Source organism: Chamaea fasciata, unplaced genomic scaffold (genome assembly GCF_029207755.1).
Source record: "Chamaea fasciata isolate MVZ Bird 193981 ecotype frontalis unplaced genomic scaffold, bChaFas1.0.hap1 SCAF_12, whole genome shotgun sequence".
Taxonomy (NCBI): Eukaryota; Metazoa; Chordata; class Aves; order Passeriformes; family Sylviidae; genus Chamaea; species Chamaea fasciata.
The window spans coordinates 15,284,899-15,307,064 of NW_027094097.1; the positions used below are offsets into that span (position 1 = coordinate 15,284,899).

The 22,166-nt window shown below is 52.4% G+C and overlaps 1 protein-coding gene across 2 annotated transcripts in view; it reads left to right on the forward strand.

The window, feature by feature from the left end:
* ZC3H18 (zinc finger CCCH-type containing 18) overlaps positions 1–20,996 on the forward strand; it is a 42,869-nt gene extending 21,873 nt beyond the window's left edge. For both annotated transcript variants that reach the window (XM_066194750.1, XM_066194752.1), the window contains 10 exons: positions 6,555–6,755; positions 7,870–7,995; positions 9,309–9,410; positions 11,606–11,749; positions 12,329–12,481; positions 14,450–14,604; positions 15,096–15,292; positions 16,302–16,398; positions 18,529–18,625; positions 19,990–20,996. In XM_066194750.1, the coding sequence (XP_066050847.1) occupies positions 6,555–6,755; positions 7,870–7,995; positions 9,309–9,410; positions 11,606–11,749; positions 12,329–12,481; positions 14,450–14,604; positions 15,096–15,292; positions 16,302–16,398; positions 18,529–18,625; positions 19,990–20,188 (1,471 nt within the window). In that variant the 3' untranslated portion in view covers positions 20,189–20,996. The remainder of the gene's footprint in view (positions 1–6,554; positions 6,756–7,869; positions 7,996–9,308; positions 9,411–11,605; positions 11,750–12,328; positions 12,482–14,449; positions 14,605–15,095; positions 15,293–16,301; positions 16,399–18,528; positions 18,626–19,989) is intronic.
* Positions 20,997–22,166: the final 1,170 nt, after the last annotated feature.

Below are 22,166 nucleotides of genomic sequence, written 5' to 3' on the forward strand. Positions count from 1 at the left end.
GGCTCTGGAATCAATGCAGGTTATCCAGGGCCTGCAAGTCAGAAAGTGTTGGAATCAGCTTGATTAGATAAAGGAGTGGCAAAAAGAAGGGAATGCAAATGGGGTGATTCATGGTGGTGTGCGCACCACAAAGCAACTGAACTCGTTTTGGTTTTTTTTGGAAGAATCTCTTAATTCTGAGTGTTCCTGGGTCGTTGTTGTCTTTCCTGAGAGCTTCTGGTAGTCTCCTACTGCTGCCAGCTGGATTTGTTCCCTATTTTTTGGGTGTCGAGGCTCTGAATGAAAGTAGCTGTCAGTCAGTTTTTGGGGGGCTTAGTGATGGCAGCTCATCCTGCTGCCTAAAGATGGGAGGAAGGTGGGTTTGGGATCCTCTTAGTTTTCCCTGTGGAAGTATCAGTGATTTCCTAAAAGAGATCCTTCATTTCTCCCCACTTGTCCTGCACCAGGAGGAAGAGCAGGCAGGGCAGACAGCCATGTGCTCCTGCTGGTTTTGGAGTTGGGCACTGGTAAAACCCTGGAATGCCCTGATTTAGTCTGGTATCCGTGAAAATCGAGTGAAGGGGGGAAAAGCAGCCTCCATCCAGGGGTAGGGATTAGCTCTGCAGGTGTCTGCACCTCCCTGGGCAGCTCCTCGAAGTACAGGGCGTTAAATAAAGCAAATGACCCTGGGCTGTTGGGTTTCTGACCAGGCTGAGATGGGTTTTGTCTGCTCCAGCTGGAGCTGGACCTTGGCTCCTGCACACTCCAGCCCTTCCAGGACTGCTCAGAGAAGGAATTCCCTTCTTTTCCCATACAGAACACATCCAGTGCCGCTCCAGGGTTCTTTGGGATCTCAATCCCCAGTGCCCTGCATGAGAGCTCTGCTGTGAGAAACACGATAACAACTTGTTTACATCCCCGTTTTTTGTGGTGCAGCTGCCAGCTGGAGCCATGGAACCTGCTTAGACAGCTCTGCTTTCATTTCTGCTCCCAGGACTGTGGGGAAGTTGGTGATAAGAACAGCTCTGCTCTGGAGCCAGGCTGGGAGAGCTGGGGGTGCTCACCTGGAGAAGGGAAGGATCCAGGGAGACCTTGGAGTCCCTTCCAGGGCCTAAAGGAGACTCCAGGAGAGCTGGAGAGGGACTAGGGGTGAGGGATGGAGGGACAGGACACAGGGAATGGCTTCCCACTGCCAGATTGGATGGGAGATTGGAAAGGAATTCTTCCCTTTGAGGATGGAGGTCGCCCAGAGAAGCTGTGGCTGCCTCATCCCCAGGCCAGGCTGGATGGGACTTGGAGCACCCTGGGATGGTGGAGGGTGTCCCTGCACAGGGACTGGATGAGTTTTAATGTCCCTTCCCACCCAAACCATTTCGTGATTCCATGATGATACAGTCTGTGAATCAAACCAAGCTTTCCACAAAAAAAATTCCTGCTGACTGGAATTGCTGTTGGTCCTTATGGTTCCTGAGCTGCTGCCTCCACTTCCCCAGCGGCAGGAGAAGGATTTCATAACCCTAAATTGTGGTGAAGGGCAGTGAGTGACTCACGTGTGCTTCTCAAGGAATGTGATTTTTCTTTGGCATTTCAGGGATGGGGTTACTGCGAGATCCCCCAGCCTGGGTTTGAGTGGAACGAGGTAATTCCAGGGCAGGATCAGTGGCACATTCCGGGCCAGGATCTCTGCCTCCTGCTCATGGAGAGGAGGCTCCAGGCAGCAAATGCTCAGCCCTTAGGGGAGATGCCATCTCAGATAGCTTTATCTCCCTGCTGGGATGATTTCATCCTGGAGGTTCAGATTGTATCTGCACTCTTTAATTTCCAAGCCTCTCCCCATCAGGCTTTGAAGAAATCCTTCCTTTTTTTTCTTTTTTTTTTTTTTTTTGAGTGACTGATAACTCAACTTCAAATGGAAACAGCTCAAAAAAACTTTTTCCCTGCTAATACTTCACCAAGATCCATGGGCAGCAGCTCCAAGGCCCAGCATTCCCTGTCCTGGACACACGTAGGTGGCTTTCCAGAGGGCTGTTGTCCCTCCCCATTACTCCAAGACAGGAAAAGTTCCTGCGTGCTTGCACTCTGCTGGAATTTATTTTGCAGCAATTACTGGTCCCTTCACAACTGCCTTGGCACATGGCTCCAGTCATTCCTCGAGTCCACTTCCTCTGGAAAATTCCACTTGGCCGCTGAAGGAAAAGCGGCGCTGGCGCTGCTGACGCAATCCCAGCTTTCCTGAGAGAAGCACAAAGGCTCTTAAATCATCGCTGGACTTTCCTCCTGGAGAAAAGCGAGCTGGAAGAGCAGCCCCGGAGCCAGGCTGACGTCACTGCTGCCCAGGGGTGATAAGGTTTTTTGGTTCCCTGTCCCAGGGGATGGGGAAGGAAGGACAGGAAGCAGGTTTTTTTTTCCCCAGGATGTTCATTTTCCCCTCCAGGATTAGAAATGCTTCGGCAGCATTTGCATAATACATGAGGAGAATTTGAGCTGGGCAACTCTTCCCTCTCCAAAGTTTTGTTGGACTCAGTGACATGCTTCAGCCGGGTTTTTTTGGGAGGCAGTTTTTTTGGGGGAGCTGGTTGAGCCACGCTGGGGGTGCTGACAGCTGGAGCTGCCTCTGCTCCTCCTCTCCCTGGCAAATTCAGCTTCACTTCTCCTGATTGCTGTCATTACATTCCAGCCAAATGGGCACTGGCCTGTTCCTTCTGGAAAAGAAAACTTCCAGTTGTTTCAAGGGTAAAATTGCCTTTGGAAGCTGCTGCCCCTGTGATTCTTGAGGATCTGGATGGAAATTCAGGTGCTTTTGGTCATTCTTGTCTTGTCTCCTCTTCCCTCTGATTAATTTTTTTTAAAACCTTGTGGAAGAGACTTAGGAGTTAATTCTGAAATATTTCAGTTGTTTCCTAAAAATTGGAATTTGGTGAAAAAGATCAGGATGAACAGGAGAGTTCTTGGCCACTCTCTGTGCTGAAGTGTGTGAGGTTTGCCAGCAGCTGTGCTGAGGATGAGGATGAATTCCTGAGCTGATCCCATGGCTCACCAGCCCTGGAATTCTTCCCTCCTTCCCTCCTTTTCACCTGCTGTGGGCAGGTTGATCTCCCTGAGCCAGCAGCAAAACATTCTTATTTTTTAATTCATTGAATTAAGGAGCTGGGAGCTGCACCAAGCCCCAGCTCCAGCCCAAAATGACCTGGCTGTAAGAGAGAAAGTGCGGAGAAATCCTCCCTCCTCATCTCCCAGCTGTGGGATGACTTGTCCAGGCTGTGCCTGGGATGTTCCTCTGGGGACCTGCTCCAGCTCACTTTCCATTCTGCCTCCTGAATTCCACTGCAGAAGACGAGTCCAGCAGCATCAGATCCCAGCTTTAGGTTGAAGGAGTTTCTTTGCTGATGCCACACGTTGGGAGCTCTTGAGGAAAAGCTTTGAAATTGTCCTGAGAGGAGCAGCCTCTTCCTTGTCTGTGCTGAGTCAAAAAGCCAAGCACAGCCCAAAACGAGGCTTTCTGTTGTGGTTTTCCAAACCTTTCCTCCAGAAAGTGACTTCATCCCCAGGGAATTGCATCAAACCGGGTAATAGGTGCAAGTAAGTGAGATTTGCTTTCAGAGTCATCCCTGCTCCCAAGCTCTGGAGTTGTTCCAGCTCCCAGGATGTGCTGTGGGATGGGAATTTGAGTTGGTTTTAGGGGAGAATAAATCCTGCAGGATGCTTTTCTTTCTGAGAACTTGCTCAGGAGGGAGCTGAGCTCGGAGAGGCACGAGGGCACTCATCAGTTCACGGACTTGTGGAATATCCTGAGCTGGAAGAGACACACAGGGATCTTCAGCCCAGTGCTTGGCCCTGCCCAGGACACCCCCCAATCCAATCCTGAGCAGTGTCCAAGTGCTCCTGGAGCTCTGGCAGCCTCAGGGCTGTGCCCAGCACCCTCTGGGGGAAGAACCTTTACCCTAAATCCAACCTAAACCTCCCTGACAGAGCTGTTAGCTTCCAGATTTATCATTTTGGACACTCCAGGCAAAACTTCTCCAGGGGTTTTATCCTGGATAAAGCTGCCTCTCTGCCCACCTGTGCCAGCAGAATATTCCCCCTTCATCTCCCAAAGCTCACAGGCTGCAGTCCCATGGGAAGGGACGTTGGATCAGGATATTGGGCATTATCCATCAGCATCCTCACGTGGTTTTCTCTCCTCCTTTCCTTGCTCTTTATCCTGCTGCTTCATGCGAGGTGTGGAGGCTTTTCTCAGCCTTCTTTTCCTTCTCTCTCTGCACTTGGTTGATTTGAGGATATTCCAGAGGTTAAATTGGCAATTCCAAATGGATTTGAGCCCAGCTTGGACTATTTAATGTTATCAGGTTATAAAGAATAGGTCCAGTGTGTCTCAGCCCCACATTCCAAGTGGTGCTGTTTCTCCAGGATGAAATTCTCATGGAATTGTGGCCGTTACTTGGAAAACTTGAGGAATGCCCTGCAGATCCCCCGTCCTGAGTTAAACAGAGTGTTCTGGGAAAGGAGGAGGATGGAATGGGGCTGCTGGGGAATAAAGCTGAGCCATGACCCAGGCACTCAGCACTCCTGTGTGGGATGGAGGCATCCAGCTCTCCCCTGCTGGAATGGGATTTGTGGGAGGGGTGAATGTGAGAGGAGGGGTTTTCCTCTGAGTATTCCAAGGGAGTTGTGGGACAAAGAGTAAAACTGCTTTGACATCAGCAGAGATAAGGAAAGGAGTCAGATGCTGGATTTTTAGGTCAGCACATCCCAGTGCTGGGCTGGGGAAGAGGAAACTCTGCCAGAAAGGCTGGGATGAGGCTCCTGTGAGGTGTGAAGTCTTCAAAGGACAGGCTCCTGACCAGGAGCTTTCATTGTCCTGGGGATTGCTGGAGCGTTCCTGGGATTGTTAGAAAACTTGGAGGTGGCTTTTTTTTATCTCAAAAAGGTAGAGGAAGTTGTGCGGGGAGTGGTTGCTTCAGTGCTCTGAGTAATGGGGTGGTACTGGCTGAACCCAACGGGGAAGGGGCCTTTCCTTGCCCAGATTCCCAGGGAACTCATTGGTTTGAGCAAAGGAATAAATGCATCATTGTCCTGCTAATTTGCTGAGTGCAGGAGACTTCAGGAAGCTTTAATCCCTCATAAACTCTGCCTGAAACCCCGGGGAGAGGGTTAGAAGCTGATAATTGAGGAGTTGAGTGCAGGTTAGAGCGAGGGCAAAGAAAAATTCCAGGTTCAATCACCCAGAGATAAGAGAGGTAATAAAGTCTCATCCTGGAGTGCTTAAAGGAAGTGTCTAGTGCAGGTGCTGAGAAGTTGGCCCTGAATTATTTTCAGGGGGTTGGAGAGGGGAAAGGAAACATGGAGAACCGAAAAAGGGGAAATGGAAAAAAAAGGGAAGGGAAGGGAGTGAGGCTTTGTGGGCAGCTCATTTTGTGGGGTTTGATCAGCCAGAGATGACCCAGGGATCACCCAGCCTGGATTCTGGCCAGCTGAGGAGGGAAGTGTCCCCTTTGGAAGGGTGAAATGAGGTCACAGTGCCTGTGCCAGCCCCACAGGGTGTCCTGGTGATGGGAACATGGAGTGATCCAGGCCACTCCTGTCCGTGCTCCAGGCTGGGCTTGCTCCAGCTCTGTGCTGCTCTGGGGAGAACCAGATTTCCATTTCCCTTCCCTCCTGCTTGTGTGCAGTCCTTGGAGGCCAAGAGCTGAGCCTGGAATCTGCCAGGAGGTCACAGGGTGCTCAGGGGGACAAAGGAGTTCACACAGTTTGTTGGTTTACAGAGCAGCGCTGATCTGTCACTGCTTCACAGACTGAGAGTTCTTCTTACACTTTATCACCCCAAAATGGTGCTGGAATCCCACAGGGGAGATGAGGAGCTGTAAGGAATCGATCTAAGGGAAGAATTCGGGGATTTTTCTATGGCCCTTTATGTTTATTTATACATTTTATCATAATATATTTATCATTTGTGGTATTTTGCCCTGTGTCTTGTGTACCTCCCTTTCTAACCTCCCCAAAATCCCAGCTGCTGACCTCCTCCTTGTTTTCCTGTATGTTTATTTATAAATTATATATTATATATTGTATGATATTATATTATATATTTTAAATTATATATAATATTATATGTATTAATATATATTATATATTTAATGATATATATAATATAATATATATTATATTTATAAATTGTAATATATTTATAATTTCTGGGATTTTCCCATCCCTCGTGTTCCTCCCTTTCTAAACCCCCCAAAATCCCAGCTGCTGACCTTCTCCTTGTTTTCCTGTATGTTTATTTATAAATTATATATTACATGATATTATATTATAAATTGTTTATTATATTGTAATATATTAGATTTATAAATTATAATATATTTATAATTTCTGGGACTTTCCCGTCCCTCATGTTCCTCCCTTTCCAAACCCCCCAAATCTCAGCTGCTGACCTCCTCCTTGTTTTCTTGTATATTTATTGATACACATTATAATAATATATTTATCATTTGTGATATTTTGCCCTGTCCCTCGTGTTCCTCCCTTTCCAAACCCCCCAAATCCCAGCTGCTGACCTCCTGCTCGTTTTGCAGCCGCCAGCCCGAGGCACCAAAGAAGGACAAGGAGGCCCCAGCTCTGGGCAGCGCCCCATCCAAACGTGCTGACGAGTGGAAGGATCCCTGGCGCCGATCCAAATCCCCCAAAAAGAAACTGGGAGTGTCCGTGTCCCCCAGCCGGGCGCGGAGGCGCCGGAAAACCTCGGCTTCCTCAGCATCCGCCTCGGGCTCCTCCAGGTGAGCCTGGCAGCCTGTCCTGGGCTGGGATGGGGCTCCTTCACAGCCAGGGAAGGTGCTGAGGTGTTTGGGGCGGGTTTTCCAGGGAGGTTGTGCATCCCAGGGATGGTGGAAGGTGTCACTGCCCAGTGGAGCTGGAAGATCCTTAAGGATCCTTAACCATCCCTTCCAAACCAAACCATTCCGTGGTTTTGTATTTGGGGGAGCAGCCCAAGACTTGCTGCTCAGGAGACACGCGGTGAGGTGGAAGCCAAAGCAGGCAGGGAGCTGTGGGACATCAGGGAAAGGCAAATCCTTGGAAAAGCCACTTTTCCAGTGAATTAGAGCTGGATGTCTTTAGAATTAGAGCAGTCCACATGATAGCAGCTCACTGAGATGAAAACTGACCTCAGCAGGAGCAGCCAGAACTGGGAGCTGTTAAAATTGGATCCTGGTCACTCTGGGATGGATGGAAGCAGGAGTTGAGCTCACTCCAGTAAGAGCAGGTTGATGCTATGGAGAGAGCTGGGATTGTGGAGGTTTGACAGAGCCTTGGAGGGCCGGAATGAAGCTTGGAAACCACCCAAAAATAAGATAAAAAAGACTTTTTAGAAAGAAACTCTCTGAATCTAGGAGCCTGGAGGCACAGACTGGATCGATTTCCTTTAAATGTTTGAACTTGAAGCTCCTGAGAGAGGGGGGAAGTATCCAGGAGGAATGAGGAACATGTTAAATTGGAGATAGACATCTAAAAGCCAGAGCCCTCCTGAAGCAGATTTTCCTGCTGGGATCACTGCACCCAGTCAGGTGATCTGTCAGGGGATTGTCCAGTGAAAAGGCACAAAATACGGGAAAGCAGTTCCCAAAAAGGATGGAAAATCAGTAATTAAAGGAAGGGAGGCTTATTCAAAGGTGCAAAGAGACTAGCAACAACAAGATCCTCCCTAAAAGAAAAAGGGGATTTGAGGAGAGGCTGTAAATCCTGACAGTTCCCCAAGGAGAAGGCTGGTGGGGTTTGGATCAGAACGTGGGGAAGAACATCTTTGGAAACAAGACCTTGGGGGCTTTTCAGGAAGCTCTGAGTTTTAATATTTCTCTTTCCAAGAAGCTCTGAATTTTACTATTTCTCTTCCAGGTCCTCTTCTCGTTCATCCACCTACTCTGGGTCCGGCTCCTCCCGCTCGCGCTCCAGATCCTCCTCCTACAGCTCCTACTCCAGTCGCTCCTCCAGGCACAGCTCTTTCTCAGGCAGCAGGTCCAGGTAGTGGCTCCTGGGACTGGGAACCGATGGTGGGATGGTCTCCAAATGCTTCTTGACAATTCCTTTTTTGCTCTGGTAAAACGAACCATTCCGAGCACTCGGCTGAGCGAGGGAGGCTGCGGTTGTCGTCTGAAGGAGATCTGTCAGCCACCCCCTCCTCTCCCCTGTGCTCCCACCCACGGGTGCAGTGCTGTTGTGGCTGGGCTCTTTCCCATGCCTGTGGTGGATTAACATTTCCATCATTTGCATTTTCTGATTGGAAGGAGTTCAGCAGCATCTCTTTTCTGTGGCGCTGGAATTTCTGTTCCAAGGGGCCATTTCTTTATTAAAGCAGTTGTGTCTTGTGATAGCCCTGACACTTCAAAGTAGCAATCCAGTGTCCCATGCTGATTAAGATTTATTCCTCTGCAACTTCCTTGCCCCTGCAGACAGTTTCCCAAGTCTGGAATATCCATAGTAGGAGAACTGGCTCCTTAGATAGGAGCTGGAGGCACACAGGTACCCATAGCAGATCCCACAGGTGATGGCGGAGCACAGAACACACACTGGCACTTCTGGAGACTGCTTTCTCCTGGGAAAAGCTCAGCTGGGAGCTGATTCCACCTGGGAAGCAGATTCCCCATCCATCCAGTGCCAGTGTGGGTGACACCCTTGGCTGCCTCTCCCTGAGGTGGCAGAGGGAGGAGCACCCTCAGCCCAGCTGTCCCCAGAGGAGCTGTCACACAGGAGTCAGGCTGCTGAGGCTGCAATAAAGGCACTTCCAGTCTTGGCACTGGGGTGAATCACCCCAACAGCAGCATGTGGGGTGTGCTCAGGGGCTCAGGAAACAGCTCCTGCCCTCGATTAGCACCTTTGGGATGCACCCCTTAAAGCTTCTGCTTGTGTTGCAGAAATTACAGATCAGTATTAGGTTTCAGGTGTATTTTTTTCGTCTTTCTCCCAAGTTTCTTTTGGTTTTGTTGCTGCTTAAAGGATGAAGTGCTCTAGGAGTTACAGGACATAAAGTGATAAACGTAGAACTCAAAATCCTACTTTCCTGTGTATTCCCCCTAAGGAGAGAATAGAGAGGATGGAGACAGCCTCAGGTGTTGCTGTGGAATACCTGGAGTGCCTCTCTTCTAGCTGATCCCATTTTTTCTTCCGTTTCCTACTTTTCCCACTGCCTGATGACAGAAGTTTTGTTGCACAGATATAAAATATAAACCCAGGAGAAGCTCAGGACAGGTTGTGGGGTGGGAGGAGTGGTGGCTGAATGCCCTGAGAGCCAGGAAAAGCTCCTGCCAGAGCCTGAGTGATGTCTTCTTCCTTTCCAGGTCAAGGTCCTTCTCATCTTCTCCCTCTCCTTCTCCAACACCGTCTCCTCACAAGCCACTGGCGAAGGCTAAAGGGGAATTATTGCCACCTCCTGGGAAGGGGTAAGGATCCACCTTCCTCTGGATACCTCTGAGGGCAGTCCAGACAAGCCCTTCTGACCTTCAAGCTGAAGGAATGCAGGGTTTAGATGGAATATTGGGAAGGAATTGCTGCTGTCAGGGTGGGGAGGCCCTGGGTCCCTGGAAGTGTCCAAGGTTGGAGCAACCTGAGATAGTGGAAGGTGTCCCGTGGAAGGGAGTGGAGCGGGATCTTTGAGGTCCCTTCCCATCCAAACCATTCTGGGATTCTAAACCTGGCTGAGATAATCTAAACCTGATTTCTGATAAGAAAGAAATGAAAAAAAGCAAAATACAACCTTTACTGAAGCGTTTTTAGCTTGGCAAATTCAATTAAAAATGACCCTTTCACTTACTAAATCCAAGTTAAATTGTGCAAGTATCCTTAAATATTACCTGTGTACAAGTGTTTGAACACGTGATTCACTGCTGGAGTGTTCTGTGTGTGCAGGTATATTTGTGTAATCTAAATATACGTAATAGGAGCTGTAAGAAAGCTTAAATTCCTTCCTCTGCTGTGGCTTTGGTTAATCCGCAGCCTCAGAATAAAGAAATGGTCCAGTCTCATCAACTTTTCACACCGGCTGACATTCACACAGATGAAAACAGGACTGGGGCTCTCCGCAGCTGGGTTTGGCACATTCTGACAGCCCTGCTGCTCTTTTAAATTCCTGAAATTGCTATTTCACAAACCCTGCAGTGGCAAATCACGGGGACGTTGGAGGGTGACACAACACCGTAGTGATGTCACCTCTTCTAAGCTGACCTGCAAATAAATGACACCATGGGAATCCCCCTGAATTCTCCAGAATTTAGGACAATCCCCTTTGCCACAATTCTTGTCCCTTGTTATCCTGCCTTTCGGTTTTTTTGTTTGTTTTTTTTTTTTTTTTTCCCTCTGAGGTCCCTGCAGTGGTGTCTGCTCCCTCCCAGTGCTCCTGGCTGTGGTGACACCAGGGCAGCCTGCCCCAGCACAGGGATTATTGTCACTGGATAATGTGCCATGGGCTTTATCCTGTGTTTTACAGGAGATAACTGCAGATGCTGAGCGCAGGAGGAGGAATTAGCAGTGTGTGTGTGCAGACAGCACCTCCTCCCCTGTTAATGGCTGTGAAATCAGAGCTGGGGTCTTCCAGGGCCTGAAGGGGCTCTGGACAAGGGGCTGGAGGGACAGGACACAGGGAATGGCTTCCCACTGCCAGAGGAAAGGGTTAGATGGGATTTCAGGGAGAAATCTTTCCCTGTGAGGTTGGAGAGGCCCTGGCACAGGTGCCCAGAGAAGCTGTGGCTGCCCCTGGATCCCTGGAAGTGTCCAAGGCCAGGCTGGACAGGGCTTGGAGCAACCTGGGATAATGGAAGATGTCTCTGCCCATGGCAGGGGTTAGAATATGATCTTCAAGGTGTTTCCAACCCAAACCACTCCAGGATCAGACTATGAGCAGGGTCCAGCTGTCGGAGCAGAGGTTGGAGTGCTCCGAGCCCCAAATTGGGCAGCGCTGAGGGGCCAGAGCCATTCCCATCTCCTGCAGTGGCTGTTGGATATCCCATCCAGTTTTCCAAAGGGAACACAAGCCAAGGGACAGATCCAAGGGATACTTGCACACGCTGGATGTTTTGCACTCTCCTGGTCTGTTTGCTGTAGCTGAAGAGAGAATTTTTGCATTAACTGTGCTCATTTCATTCATTCTGAAGCCTCACTGTCAGATTTTAAGCAGGTGTAAGTGTCTGGGATAAAGATGATGGAATTAAACAGATAAGAAACAGCATTTCCACCCAGTCTGCTTCAGGAGTTAATTTACAAGTCAAATATCTCCAGAATTGGCTGTTGTACAATAATTTGTCTCTGAAAAGATGAATTGATTGAGAATACAGAGAGCAAATCCCTTTAGGGAAATCCGTGGCGTTTGTGTTTGGGTGAAACAGCCAAGTGTTTGTAGCTACAGGAATCACATCAGGGCCAGGTTGGATGGGGTTTGGAGTAACCTGGGATGGTGGAAGGCGGCCCATGGAATGAAGTGGGATGATTTTTAAGGTCCCTTCCATCCCAAACGATTCCAGAATTCCGTAATCTCTAGAATATTAAACAACAACAAACCCAAGCATGTAATTTCTGTGGACGTCCTGGGTGCTGTGTGCCCACCCTCTGGGATCACATAGCCTGAAAATTGTCGTTTTTCCAGGGATAAATCTGTGAAGAAACTCACTGCCCTCCCAGTCCCTCAGCCACTCACGAAAATTACAACAGCGGCCCCGGAGCCAGCCAAGCCCGGGGATAATCGGGAAGCAAGGAGGAAGGAACGTCAGACAAGGACTCCACCCAGGAGGTGAGAGAGCTGGGGGGTGGAGTGAGCCTTGAGCTCATGGCAGATCCAGCAAATCCCAGGTTTCTGTCTCCTGGAAGATCCAGCAAATCCCCTAGTCCCGACTACCGGGGTTAAGGGAGAAATCAGTCTCCTGGGGCAGGGAGAAAAGGGGAAGAGAGCTGGGGTGGAATGTTCCTGATTTGCCTGTGGAGGCTGGGGAGAGGATGGAGTGGGTGGAATAAAGGAAATGTGGCAAAATCAGGCTGGGAGTGCGGGAAAGGGCATTTTTGAGAGCTGCTGCTCATGCAGGTGGCACGGTGAGAAAAAAGAAATGTGTGGGATCTGCTGTGGTGAAGGGTCAGCAGCTGACCCACAGGGATATTCCCTAACATCATTCCTAAGGATATTCTCTGCCACAGAACATCATTCCCAGCACACAAATTGGGCCAAGTGGTGGCAGGGGCCGATCATCCCTCAGGGAGGGCTGGGTGTCAATCAGAGGGTGCTGAGCAAATCTCTGGTTTTCTCTCTGGTTTCTTCCCCCTCTCTCTCTTTCCCATGACGATTCTCATTCTGGGAGGGGTGTGTGCTGCCTTGCAGGAGGACCATCAGTGGCAGCATCAGTGGCAGTGCCAGCAGCTACAGCGGGTCCAGCTCCCGATCGAGGTCCCTGTCCCGGTCTCTCTCCAGATCTCATTCCAGATCATCCTCTGCCTCAGCCTCCCACTCTCCCTCTGGGTCAAGGAAATCCAGGTACAGCCTCGAGCCTTTGTGACCTTTATTTAACAGCAAATTGTGGCTGTTGTTCCCTGGTTTGGTTTCTTTAGTGGGAACCCTGCGTAGCTCCAGCAGCACGAGCTGCAGGTGGGACAAGGTCGAGTTTGTGTTACAGATTCCCAGTCCTGAATTGTGATGGGAATACAGTGTTGGAGAGGGCAGGGAGTGATAGAACAAGGTGTAATGGCCTTAAACTGATAGAGGGAATGTTTAGATGGGATATTTGGGGAAAATTCTTCCCTGTGAGGGTGGGCAGGCCCTGGCACAGGTTGCCCAGAGAATCTGTGGCTGTCCCATCCCTGGAAGTCTCCAAGGCTAATTTGGACAGGACTTGGAGCAATCTGGTCTTTTGGGAGGTGTTTGGGTTGGTACTGGATGATGTTTAAGGTCCCTTCCAGCCCAAACCATTCCGTGGTTCCCTGATAATTCCCTTGTGGTTTATTCAAGGAAATAATCCTGTCATGTGTGTCCAAGTACCCATTTAATCTAAATGGTGACCAGAATAACTCCTTCTGGCCAGGGTGATCCCACATCCTAATTAAAGTACAAATGAACAGTTTCAGGCTATGGAGCTTGGCTCTCCTGAGCTTCTCCTACCTCTGGTTCCTGCGTGTCCTCAGGGGAGATGCTTGGCCTGTCAAAAGGGGGAGGTCAGAAAATCCCTAAATTATCCCAGCTAATGATATTTTTCCTTTGCTGGCAAAGTTGCAGGTCCAGTTCCTTTGTGTTTAGCCCCAAGTGATTAGTTCCAAGTCTGTTGGTCTGTGGGATGTGTAGGCAGCAAACTCCTTCCAGCAAAAAGAAACAGACTCAAGTCACTCCTTCAGGATTTTTTCATCTCTCCACACAGAGGATTCCCTGAATCCTCCCAGGCAGAGCCTTGAAACACAACACTTCCCTGGCACAGGGGTGTAAGAGTGTAAAACCAGTGGATGGAGCAGGATTTGGCTCTGAGCAGCTGCAAATTCCCATCTGTGAACTCCGTGGAACTCCGAGGTTCAACATCCGCGTTATTTTGCGGAAATCCGGCTTGTTTACTCCGGGCTTGTCACATTCATCAGCTCGGCTAGGGGTGATGCAAGAGCTTCAGAGAGTACCAGGGCATGGATGGGAAATGTGAGCACGCTGGGGCTGCCTGTGCTGCTCCTGTGGGAAGGGGGAAATGTGGGAAATGCACTGTGTGCCCACACCAGCTCTGCTGGGCCGGCCAAGAGGAGTTCCTGCCTCATCCTGGCACTGCTGGAACAATCCATGAGACCGCTCAGAGCTCCGCTCCTGATGCCAGGGGGCAGGGGCTGCAGGGAGTTGGTCTGTGCTGAAGCTCCCACAGTCCCTTCAGTCATCCCAGTGCAGCTTCCAGGCAGGGAGCCTGGGCCTTGCTGGCAGAACACGTCGGCACAGCCCATGGAACGGGCTGGAGAAGGCTGCCTGAATATTCATGGAGTGGGATGGTTTGACTTGGAAGGGAGCTTAAAACTCATCCAGCCCAACTCTCTGCCACCTTCCACTAGACCAGGTTGTTCCAACCCTGTCCAGCCTGGCTTGAACACTTCCCAGGATAGGCCTGGTAGGAGAATTCCATCTTGGAGTCATCTCCCTGTCGTTATCCATCGTGACAGTGGCTCTGTGCCAACAGCAGAAACCCTGCCAGGGAACCCTTGCCCTGAGCTGTAACACTGACCTGGATGTGCCAGTGCACTCCCTGCTTTCACTCCTTGTTTTCCTGGGCAAACAGTGACCTGTTTACACATTCCCTTAATCCTGGCTATAAATAATCATTACTTTCTAGGCCTGCACCCAACACCTTTGGGATTTTTCATACCAGCAGCACCCCAGGACACACGGCCTTGGTGTGTGTCACTCCCTGCCAAGCTTCCCAACACCCAGCCACGCAGGGAAATGCAGAAAGGGCCTGGAGTGTGATGAGCTGTTGGTTCTTGGCAGGTCCCTGAGCGTGAGCAGCGTCTCCTCCGTGTCCAGTGCCTCGTCCAGCAGCAGCTCCGTGCGCAGCGCCGACTCCGAGGACATGTACGCCGACCTGGCCAGCCCCGTGTCCTCGGCCAGCTCCCGCTCCCCCACCCCGGCCCAGCAGAAGAAAGGTACAGGCACCTGCTTCGCTGGGGTTTTATTCCTCCAGGGAGTGGTTGCAGGAGCAGAGATCCTTCCCTGGGGATACTGTGGCCTCCGGGAGAATCGTTGAGCAGAGGTGACACAGGAGCTCAGAGGCGCTGTGGGGCAAATTAAGGTCCACGTCCTTCCATCCCTGTGCCTCTGGTTGTCTCATCCCTTTTCCTGCCTCTCCCTCTCCCTGTTCTCCTTCACCCATGAAAGGTGATGTAAGTCTGGACAGCTCCAGTATCACGTTTCTCTTCCTCTGCTCGTTCCAGAGCTGTGGCAAAAGCCGTTTGTTGTTTGTCTTTTCTTTGTCTTTTCTGTTCCTCTCAGTGGGAAGTGCCTTAACCCGTGGGCCACGACCTGAGTTAACTGCTGTGGGTTTTTCCATCCCTGGAGCATCCTCCTCTTGCCCAGAAGGAGAGCAGGCAACAGCAATCATTCCCAAATCACCACTTGTGCTCTCTGCTTTCAACAGGAAAGTCCAAAAAAGAAGACAGTGCTAAAGAGGAGAAGAGGAAACGAGATGTGCCCGCTCAGCTCCTGAAATCAGCCAAGCCCACCCCGGGGAGCAAATCCCAGCAGCTGCCCCAGGGCCAGCAGCCCTCGGCCCCCCAGGCGCAGCAGGGCAGCTTCAGCGGGCACAAGGAGATCAAACTGACCCTCCTGAACAAGGTGGGGCTCCCTGGGGGCTGGGATTTGGGGTTCCCGGCTCCTGGGGGCCTGAGCAGTGGAGGAGGGATGGATCCCAGCGGGAGGGGAGCTCCAGGCTCGGAGCTGTCAGGATGAGCTCAGCCAGGAAGGTCTGGGGCTGGCTTGGAGGGCGGCACACAGAACCAGTCTGGCAGCACACACCCTGTGGTGGCTTCACTTTGGGACTGTGTTGGCGGCTTCCCTGGGGCACATTCCTGCTGCGGCTTCCAGGCTCTTCCCCGCTTGCTCGAAGGTCCCGCATGTGCCGGGGCCTTTCCCGCTGGGAGATGCGCTGGGAGTGTTCTGGAGCAGGCTGGGGACAGCCAGGCACAGAGCCCAGAGGGAGAAGGGACGAGTGCCTCGGCTCCCCGCGGTGCCCACCCAGCTCTTCCCCTCCCCACTGATCCGGTTTGCGGATCCAACCCGCAGCCTGTGTGGGGGAGTTGGGCCTCGTGGGGTTTGGTGCTGGGGCAGGGTGTTGGCCCCATCACGTGGGCAGGTTCCTGTTTTAGATATTTTGCTCTGCCAGCCCAAATTCCCCGGCGCGGTCTGAGGCTGCAGATTTCTCTACTTCCCTGTGCTCTCTGACGTGAGGAGGCTTTATCAGAGGCAGGAAGCTGCTCCTTCAGGAGGGAGGAGTGTGCAGTGACACATGACAGCCTGGAAAAGGCACGGCTCCTCCACGTGCCTCCTTCACATCTGCTATCCTTGGTGCTGCTGGGAAAAAAAAAAAAATCCCAAAAAGCTGCTGTTTTCCTCTTCCTATTCTGAGATTAGTACAGCCTTAACCCCAGTGCCAGGGGGGTGTTGCTGTCGGCTTCTGGTGGTTGGGAATTAGGTGGATTCAGGGATGGCTGGGACTGGTGTGTACAGAGTTTAATGGGAAAGGTGTTTGCAGGAGCCAGGCAGCACATCCCAGGGAATAGCTGGGCCTGTTTCCCTCTGCAGGGGGAAGTGGCTGCTCAGCTCCGTTGTTTTAATTCCATTGCAGGCAGCTGACAAAGGAAGCAGGAAGAGATACGAGCCAGCAGACAAAGAGAGGCCAACCTCTCCTCCAGCCAAACGGGCCAACCTGTCACCTGACAGAGGTGAGGCACCAGCCAGCCCGAGCTCCTGCTTTCCAACAGCTGGAAAGATCCTCTGCAGGCATCCCAAAACCTCAAAGTGGGATTGCCACCAGATAAAGGGGGGGTATTCACCATACTGCCGCGAAAACACAGCAGAGGTGAGGCCCTGGGCAGCCAGTGCCAGCCTTGCCACGCTGTCCCAGGCGGCCCCATTGTGCCCAGTGTGACTCCACTGTGTCCCTGGAAGTCCTGTCCAAAAAAGAGAACCCCTTGGCTTTGAAGACATGGAGTTCTCACCTCCACATCCACCCCACGGCCTGCCGCTGCCCTTGGATGTGGCTGTGGAAATCAGGTTTAGGTTGGATATTAGGAAATGTTTTTTCCCAGAAAGAATTGGATCAGACTGGTCAGGGGGGAAGTCCCCATTCCTGGAAGTGTTCAAAAAAGTGTGGATCCACAAAAAACGTGTGGCTGTGCCAGCTGGGGACAGGGTTAGTGCTGACCATGGTGGTGCTGGGCTAATGGTTGCAGTGGATGATCCTAAAGATCCCTTCCAAACCTCAGCCATTCCATAACTCTGAGTCACAGGAGTTTCCTTTAGTGCATGCTGGAGTTTTCCCAGTGCCACGTCCCAGTGCATCCCAGGGGAGCTGTCCCTGCCAGCCGTGGCCGTGCTTCGAAAGGCTGGGCTGGAGGGATGCAATCCCTGCCTGCATCACCCAGCCTGGGGAATGAGCTGGTTGCCCCACCTGGGGCTGACACAACCCGCTCTGCCCTGGATGTTTAGAAAGACCTGGCCTTTCCAAGTGTTCTCCTGGGCCTCAATCCTCCCCCAGCAGCAGGGACAGCTCGGGAAACCGAGCTGGCAGCCACGGACAGGGGCCTCAGTGCCACCCTCCAGCCTTTGCTGCGGCTGCCAAGGGGCACAGGGGGTGTGGGGGGGGAGTTGGCAGCCAGAGGTGGCTGCTGGTGACGTCGGAGCTGCCACGTGATGTTGTTTTCCCTGGTGGCTCAGCTGTAGGTGGATCTTGTTGACTCTGGGTGCCAGCCAGCAGAAGCTCTGTGCTAATAACCTGCAAGGTTCACCTCCTGCAAGGGCAGCCTGCAAGGGACTGCCCGAGGTTGAAGTTCACTGGGGTCTGGTTCACACACGAGTGACAGGGCCAGGCCAGCACACTTCTTAGAGAGACACTGTTGTCACCCTCTGCTCTTTGTTAAAAAGCAATTTTTAAACTGTAGCAAATCGCAGAAGCACAGATTGGTTTGGGCTGGAAGGGACCAAAAGTCCAGGGACACTTTTCCACTATCCCAGGTTGCTCCAAGCCCCGTCCAGCCTGGCCTTAGACACTTGCAGGGATGGGGAGTCCAAGCCATGGAGCCCCAGATCCAAAGGTGCCCTTGGCTGGGTTGGGACTGAGCCCCTCGGCATTCCAGCACCAAACTGGTCACTGGTGGTGGCCCAGGTGTGTCACCTGTTCTGTAACCTGCACCTGTGGGCTGAGCCTGTCCCAGTGTCCATCCTGAGGAGCAGAGGGATGCCCTGGCACACAGGGGCTGCGCCCACTGGGCACCTTTGCTGCCTGAGCTGCTGCTCCAGCTGAGCTCAGTGCAGGGCAGCAGCTCCCCAGGCTGCCTTCCAGGTAGAATTCCCTCTGTGTTCCTGGGATAACCCAGCTGCTCCCCAGCATCCCTGAGTGCCCAGGGCAGCTCCATTGGGGCAGGGCCTGGCGGCTGAGCTGTGCTGAACAAACACGGGGGTGCTGCAGCCTCGGGGGAGGCCCCGCTGGCTCCGAAAGCAGCAGAGCTGCCCTCACCTGTCACTGCTGGAGCCAACGCACCCTGTGACCCGCCAGGGCAGAGCCACCAGCTCTGCAGGCACAAAATGCCGTGGAAGAGCCTTACTCCAGCAGCTGGAGGGTGAGGAAGGGCCAGTGGAAGGTGCTGTGTACAGGTGACTGTGGGGCACAGCCCTGCCTGGCTCCCCCTGAGGTGCAGCGGGCACACAGTGAGCTTTTTCCAGCTGCTGCTGGGCTTGGCTTTGTTTTTTTTGTTTTTTTTGGCATGATGTGGTCTATCACTGCAGGCAGGGGGTGACCTGTGCCTTGGTGACAAGCAGGAGAATGAAGCAATGTCCTTTTGCTCTCCCACCAGGCTCTCGAGATAGGAAGGCGACCGGGAGACTCTCGTCCCCCAAACAGGAGCGGCAGCGGGGCCAGAACCCAAAACCTTCCCCTGCACAGGCAGACAGGTGAGTGCTGCTGCTTCTGCCGGGCCTCCTCACGCTCCTCCAGGGCCCCCAGCCCTGCTCCTGCAGAGCTCCAGCCCTGCTCCAGGCTCTCCCAGGCGCCGGCAGTTGCAGTTGCCATGGAGCACAGCACGAGGAGCTGCCAGGGCGAGTGCCAGGGGTGCCAGGGCTTCATTCAGAGCTTCCAGCTGGGAGAAGAGCAGGAGCACCAGGAGCCAAGTGGGTCAGGAGGGAGCTCAGCCAGGGCCTCTGCAGCTCATTAGCACGGTGGTAATGAGTGTAACCCCTTCCCCCCTGCCCAGCTCCTCCTGGCACATGGTTCCAGTGGCTGATTTCCCTTTTCCCAGCCTGGCACACCCTCAGCTGCTCCCCTTGCTGCTGTGACATATTCACATGTGTCCCCTGCATGGGACAGAGCCCTGAAAGCCCTGGCTTTGCACTTTCCCATCCAGGTGCCAAGTGACCAGCTCAGCCAAATTCCTGCAGTGCTGGAATATCCCAGAGCAGGACTGGATATGAGCTCTGGAGGCTCGAGGGTTGTGGATCCTCTCCAAGGATCTCTGGGAGCAAACATCCCAGGGAAGGGGCTGAATTTGGGGACTGAGGGGATGCTCCAGGCCTGCTCTCCTCTCTGGGTCTCCTCACTGCAGCCACGAGCTGGCACTCAGTTCAATCCTGGCAATCTGGGAATCCCCATGGAATAGCTGGCTTTTTACTGTGTCAGCCAGTTTTTAACCCAAGGCCTCCTGTCTCCAACCTCTTTTCTCCCACCTGCTCCTGGTGCCGTGTGTTAGATGTGGCACTTCCTGACACTTTAATTTAGCTGAGAAATTAGGGAGAAATCCTTCCTGTGAGGGTGGGGAGGCCCTGGCAAATTGTGGCTGTTGTTCCCTGGTTTGGTTTCTTGTAGTGGGAACCCTGCGTAGCTCCAGCAGCACAAGCTGCAGGTGGGACAAGGTCGGGTTTGGGTTACAGATTCCCAGTCCTGAATTGTGATGGGAATACAGAGTTGGAGAGGGCAGGGAGTGATAGAACAAGGCGTAATGGCCTTAAACTGATAGAGGGGATGTTTAGATGGGATATTTGGGGAAAATGCTTCCCTGTGAGGGTGGGGAGGCCCTGGCACCGGTTGCCCAGAGAATCTGTGGTTGCCACATCCCTGGAAGTTTCCAAGGCCAGGTTGGAGCAACCTGGGCTGCTGAAAGCTGCCCCTGCTCATGGAAAGAGATGATTTTGAACTTCTTTCCTCGCACAAATTCCACAATTTCAGCGTGGACAGCAGAGCTCTGTGCACCCATCTCAGATTCCCTGCCGAGCCTTTGGGACATTCCCACCTCCTCTGATGCCTCCTCCCTCTCTCCCTGCAGGAAACGCCAGCTGTCCCCTCAATCCAAGAGCTCCAGCAAAGTGACGAGCGTGCCGGGCAAGGGCTCGGAGGCAGGCCCTGCAACTGCCAAGGGCAGCAAATCCAGCACCCTGTCCCGACGGGAGGAGCTCCTGAAGCAGCTCAAGGCGGTGGAAGACGCCATCGCCCGCAAAAGGGCCAAAATCCCGGGAAAAGTATAGTGGGCCGTGCCCCTGTAGTGACTGTTTGATGTTTTTATAAATAGTGGGGAGAAAAAAAAAAAAAACAAAAAACAAACAAACAAAAAAAAAAAACCCACACCAAAAAAAACCCAAACTGCGTCCGCTTCGGGATTTTGCAGTTCTTCTCCTCTCTTCGTGTTTTCATTTTGGCCGCCGTTCTTTTTAAGAAAAAACACACTCACACACACACACACACACATACACGATGAAACAAAACAAACAAAAAAATAATATTAAGGAAAGTTTTTTGGTTGGTTTTTTTTTTTTTTCCTGTCCAGCCGGGGAAAATAAAGACCCGCGAGGAATTGGCTCCGGGAGGGCTCCGGAGCCGTGTAAATTGTGCACAGAAGGACTCCAGCCCCGTGGGGTGCTCCCACTCCTCCTGTGTCCCCTCTCCTCTTTGCTAGCCTCGAGTTGTATCCTCCTAGTTAGCCCTGCTGTGTGTTGAGTGTCTTCAGCAATGCAGTTCTAGTCCCGTTGTGCCCAGAGAGCCGAAAACTGCTGTGAACTGCTGGCAACGCCCCTCCTCCCCCAGGAAAAAGAATTATATATATATTCCTGCCTCAGTCCCCCTCGGGAATGACCTGTCGTTTCTTTGGAGCAGGGGATTGGTGCAGTTGATTTCCCAGGAGCCCTGCAGGTGTTGTGGGCATGTCTGTCTGCCAGGAGGGTCCTTCTTCCTTTGAGTTTTTCCCTTTTTTTGTTTTGGTTTTTTTTTTTCTTTTTTCTTTTTCTTTTTTTTTTTTTTTTGAGGGATCTCCCTGAAATAAAATATTTTGATAACCAATTTTAACTTTCCCTGTTCTCTTCTGTGTATCTCCCTCGCCTTGGGGGGTGGTCTGTGCCGCGCACTTTGGGGTTTTTTAGGGCATGAGCATCTCCATAGGGCTGGAAAAGCTCCTCTGTTTCCTGGGAGAGCTCTCAGTGTGAAACCAATATCCCACTGGTGTGTGACTGGGGGGCTCTGCAGCCTCTGCCCTGCCTGGCATCATCGGGGGGGGGGGGTCCCTCTGATAAATCCCCCTAATTTAGGGAACAATATCCGGGGGCCCTGAGGGTCCCCATGGATTCCGCAGGCTCCTTGTTCCCAGTTTGGAACCAGTATCCTACTGGTGTGGAGTGTTCCTGGGAGACCCTGACAAACCCCTCTCATTCAGAAAACAATTTTTGGAGTCCCTGGGATTCCCCATCCCCTGGGATTTCCCATCCTCCAGCCCTACCCTTGTTCCCAGTGTGAAACCAGTATCCCAGCGGTGCTGTTGGAGGCCACTGGGCCATCCTGGAGGGGTGATGGCAGCCCTTGAGCCCTTCCCAGGGTTGCCCAATTTGGGATTTCTGCCCGGGAATGCGATGGTGATCTCACGGCGCAGGTGTCGCAACAGGGCACGGCCTGGGGGATGCCCCGTCCCCGTGTCACCAGGGCAGCCCCGGACACCCCTTCCCACCTCCCTCCCGAAATTCTGGAGGTGTCAGGCGCCCGTATTCCCGGCTGGCACACGTGGAGTGGAGAAGGAAGTGCCGGCCCGCGGGGAGGAGGAAGGAACCTGGAGCTGGAGTTTCCAGGTGTGTGCACATCACCTGCCCGGCCCTATAAAAAGGCGGCGGCGGCGGCGGCGCTGCCACTCGGCCGCCTCATCCCTGGGGCTGCACTTCCCAAGGGGCCCCCCCCACATTTTTGGCTTGTTCCCTTCCCCAAATTTGGGAGTGTTCCCTGCCCCTCCACCCCTCCCCAAATTTTGGCGTGGTCCCTCGACACCTGGCTGATGGTAACGTGGGGTTTGGGGGGGCTGGGGGATGTTGGGGGGCGAGGGGAGAAGGTGTCGGGGTGGGAAAGGTGCTGGGAGGGTGTTGGGGGGACGTGTGTGTGTTGGAGTGTGTTACCTGTCGTGTGTGGGGTTCTCTGAGTGCATGTGTGTGTTACCTGTCGTGTGTGGGGTTCTCTGAGTGTTTTATGCGT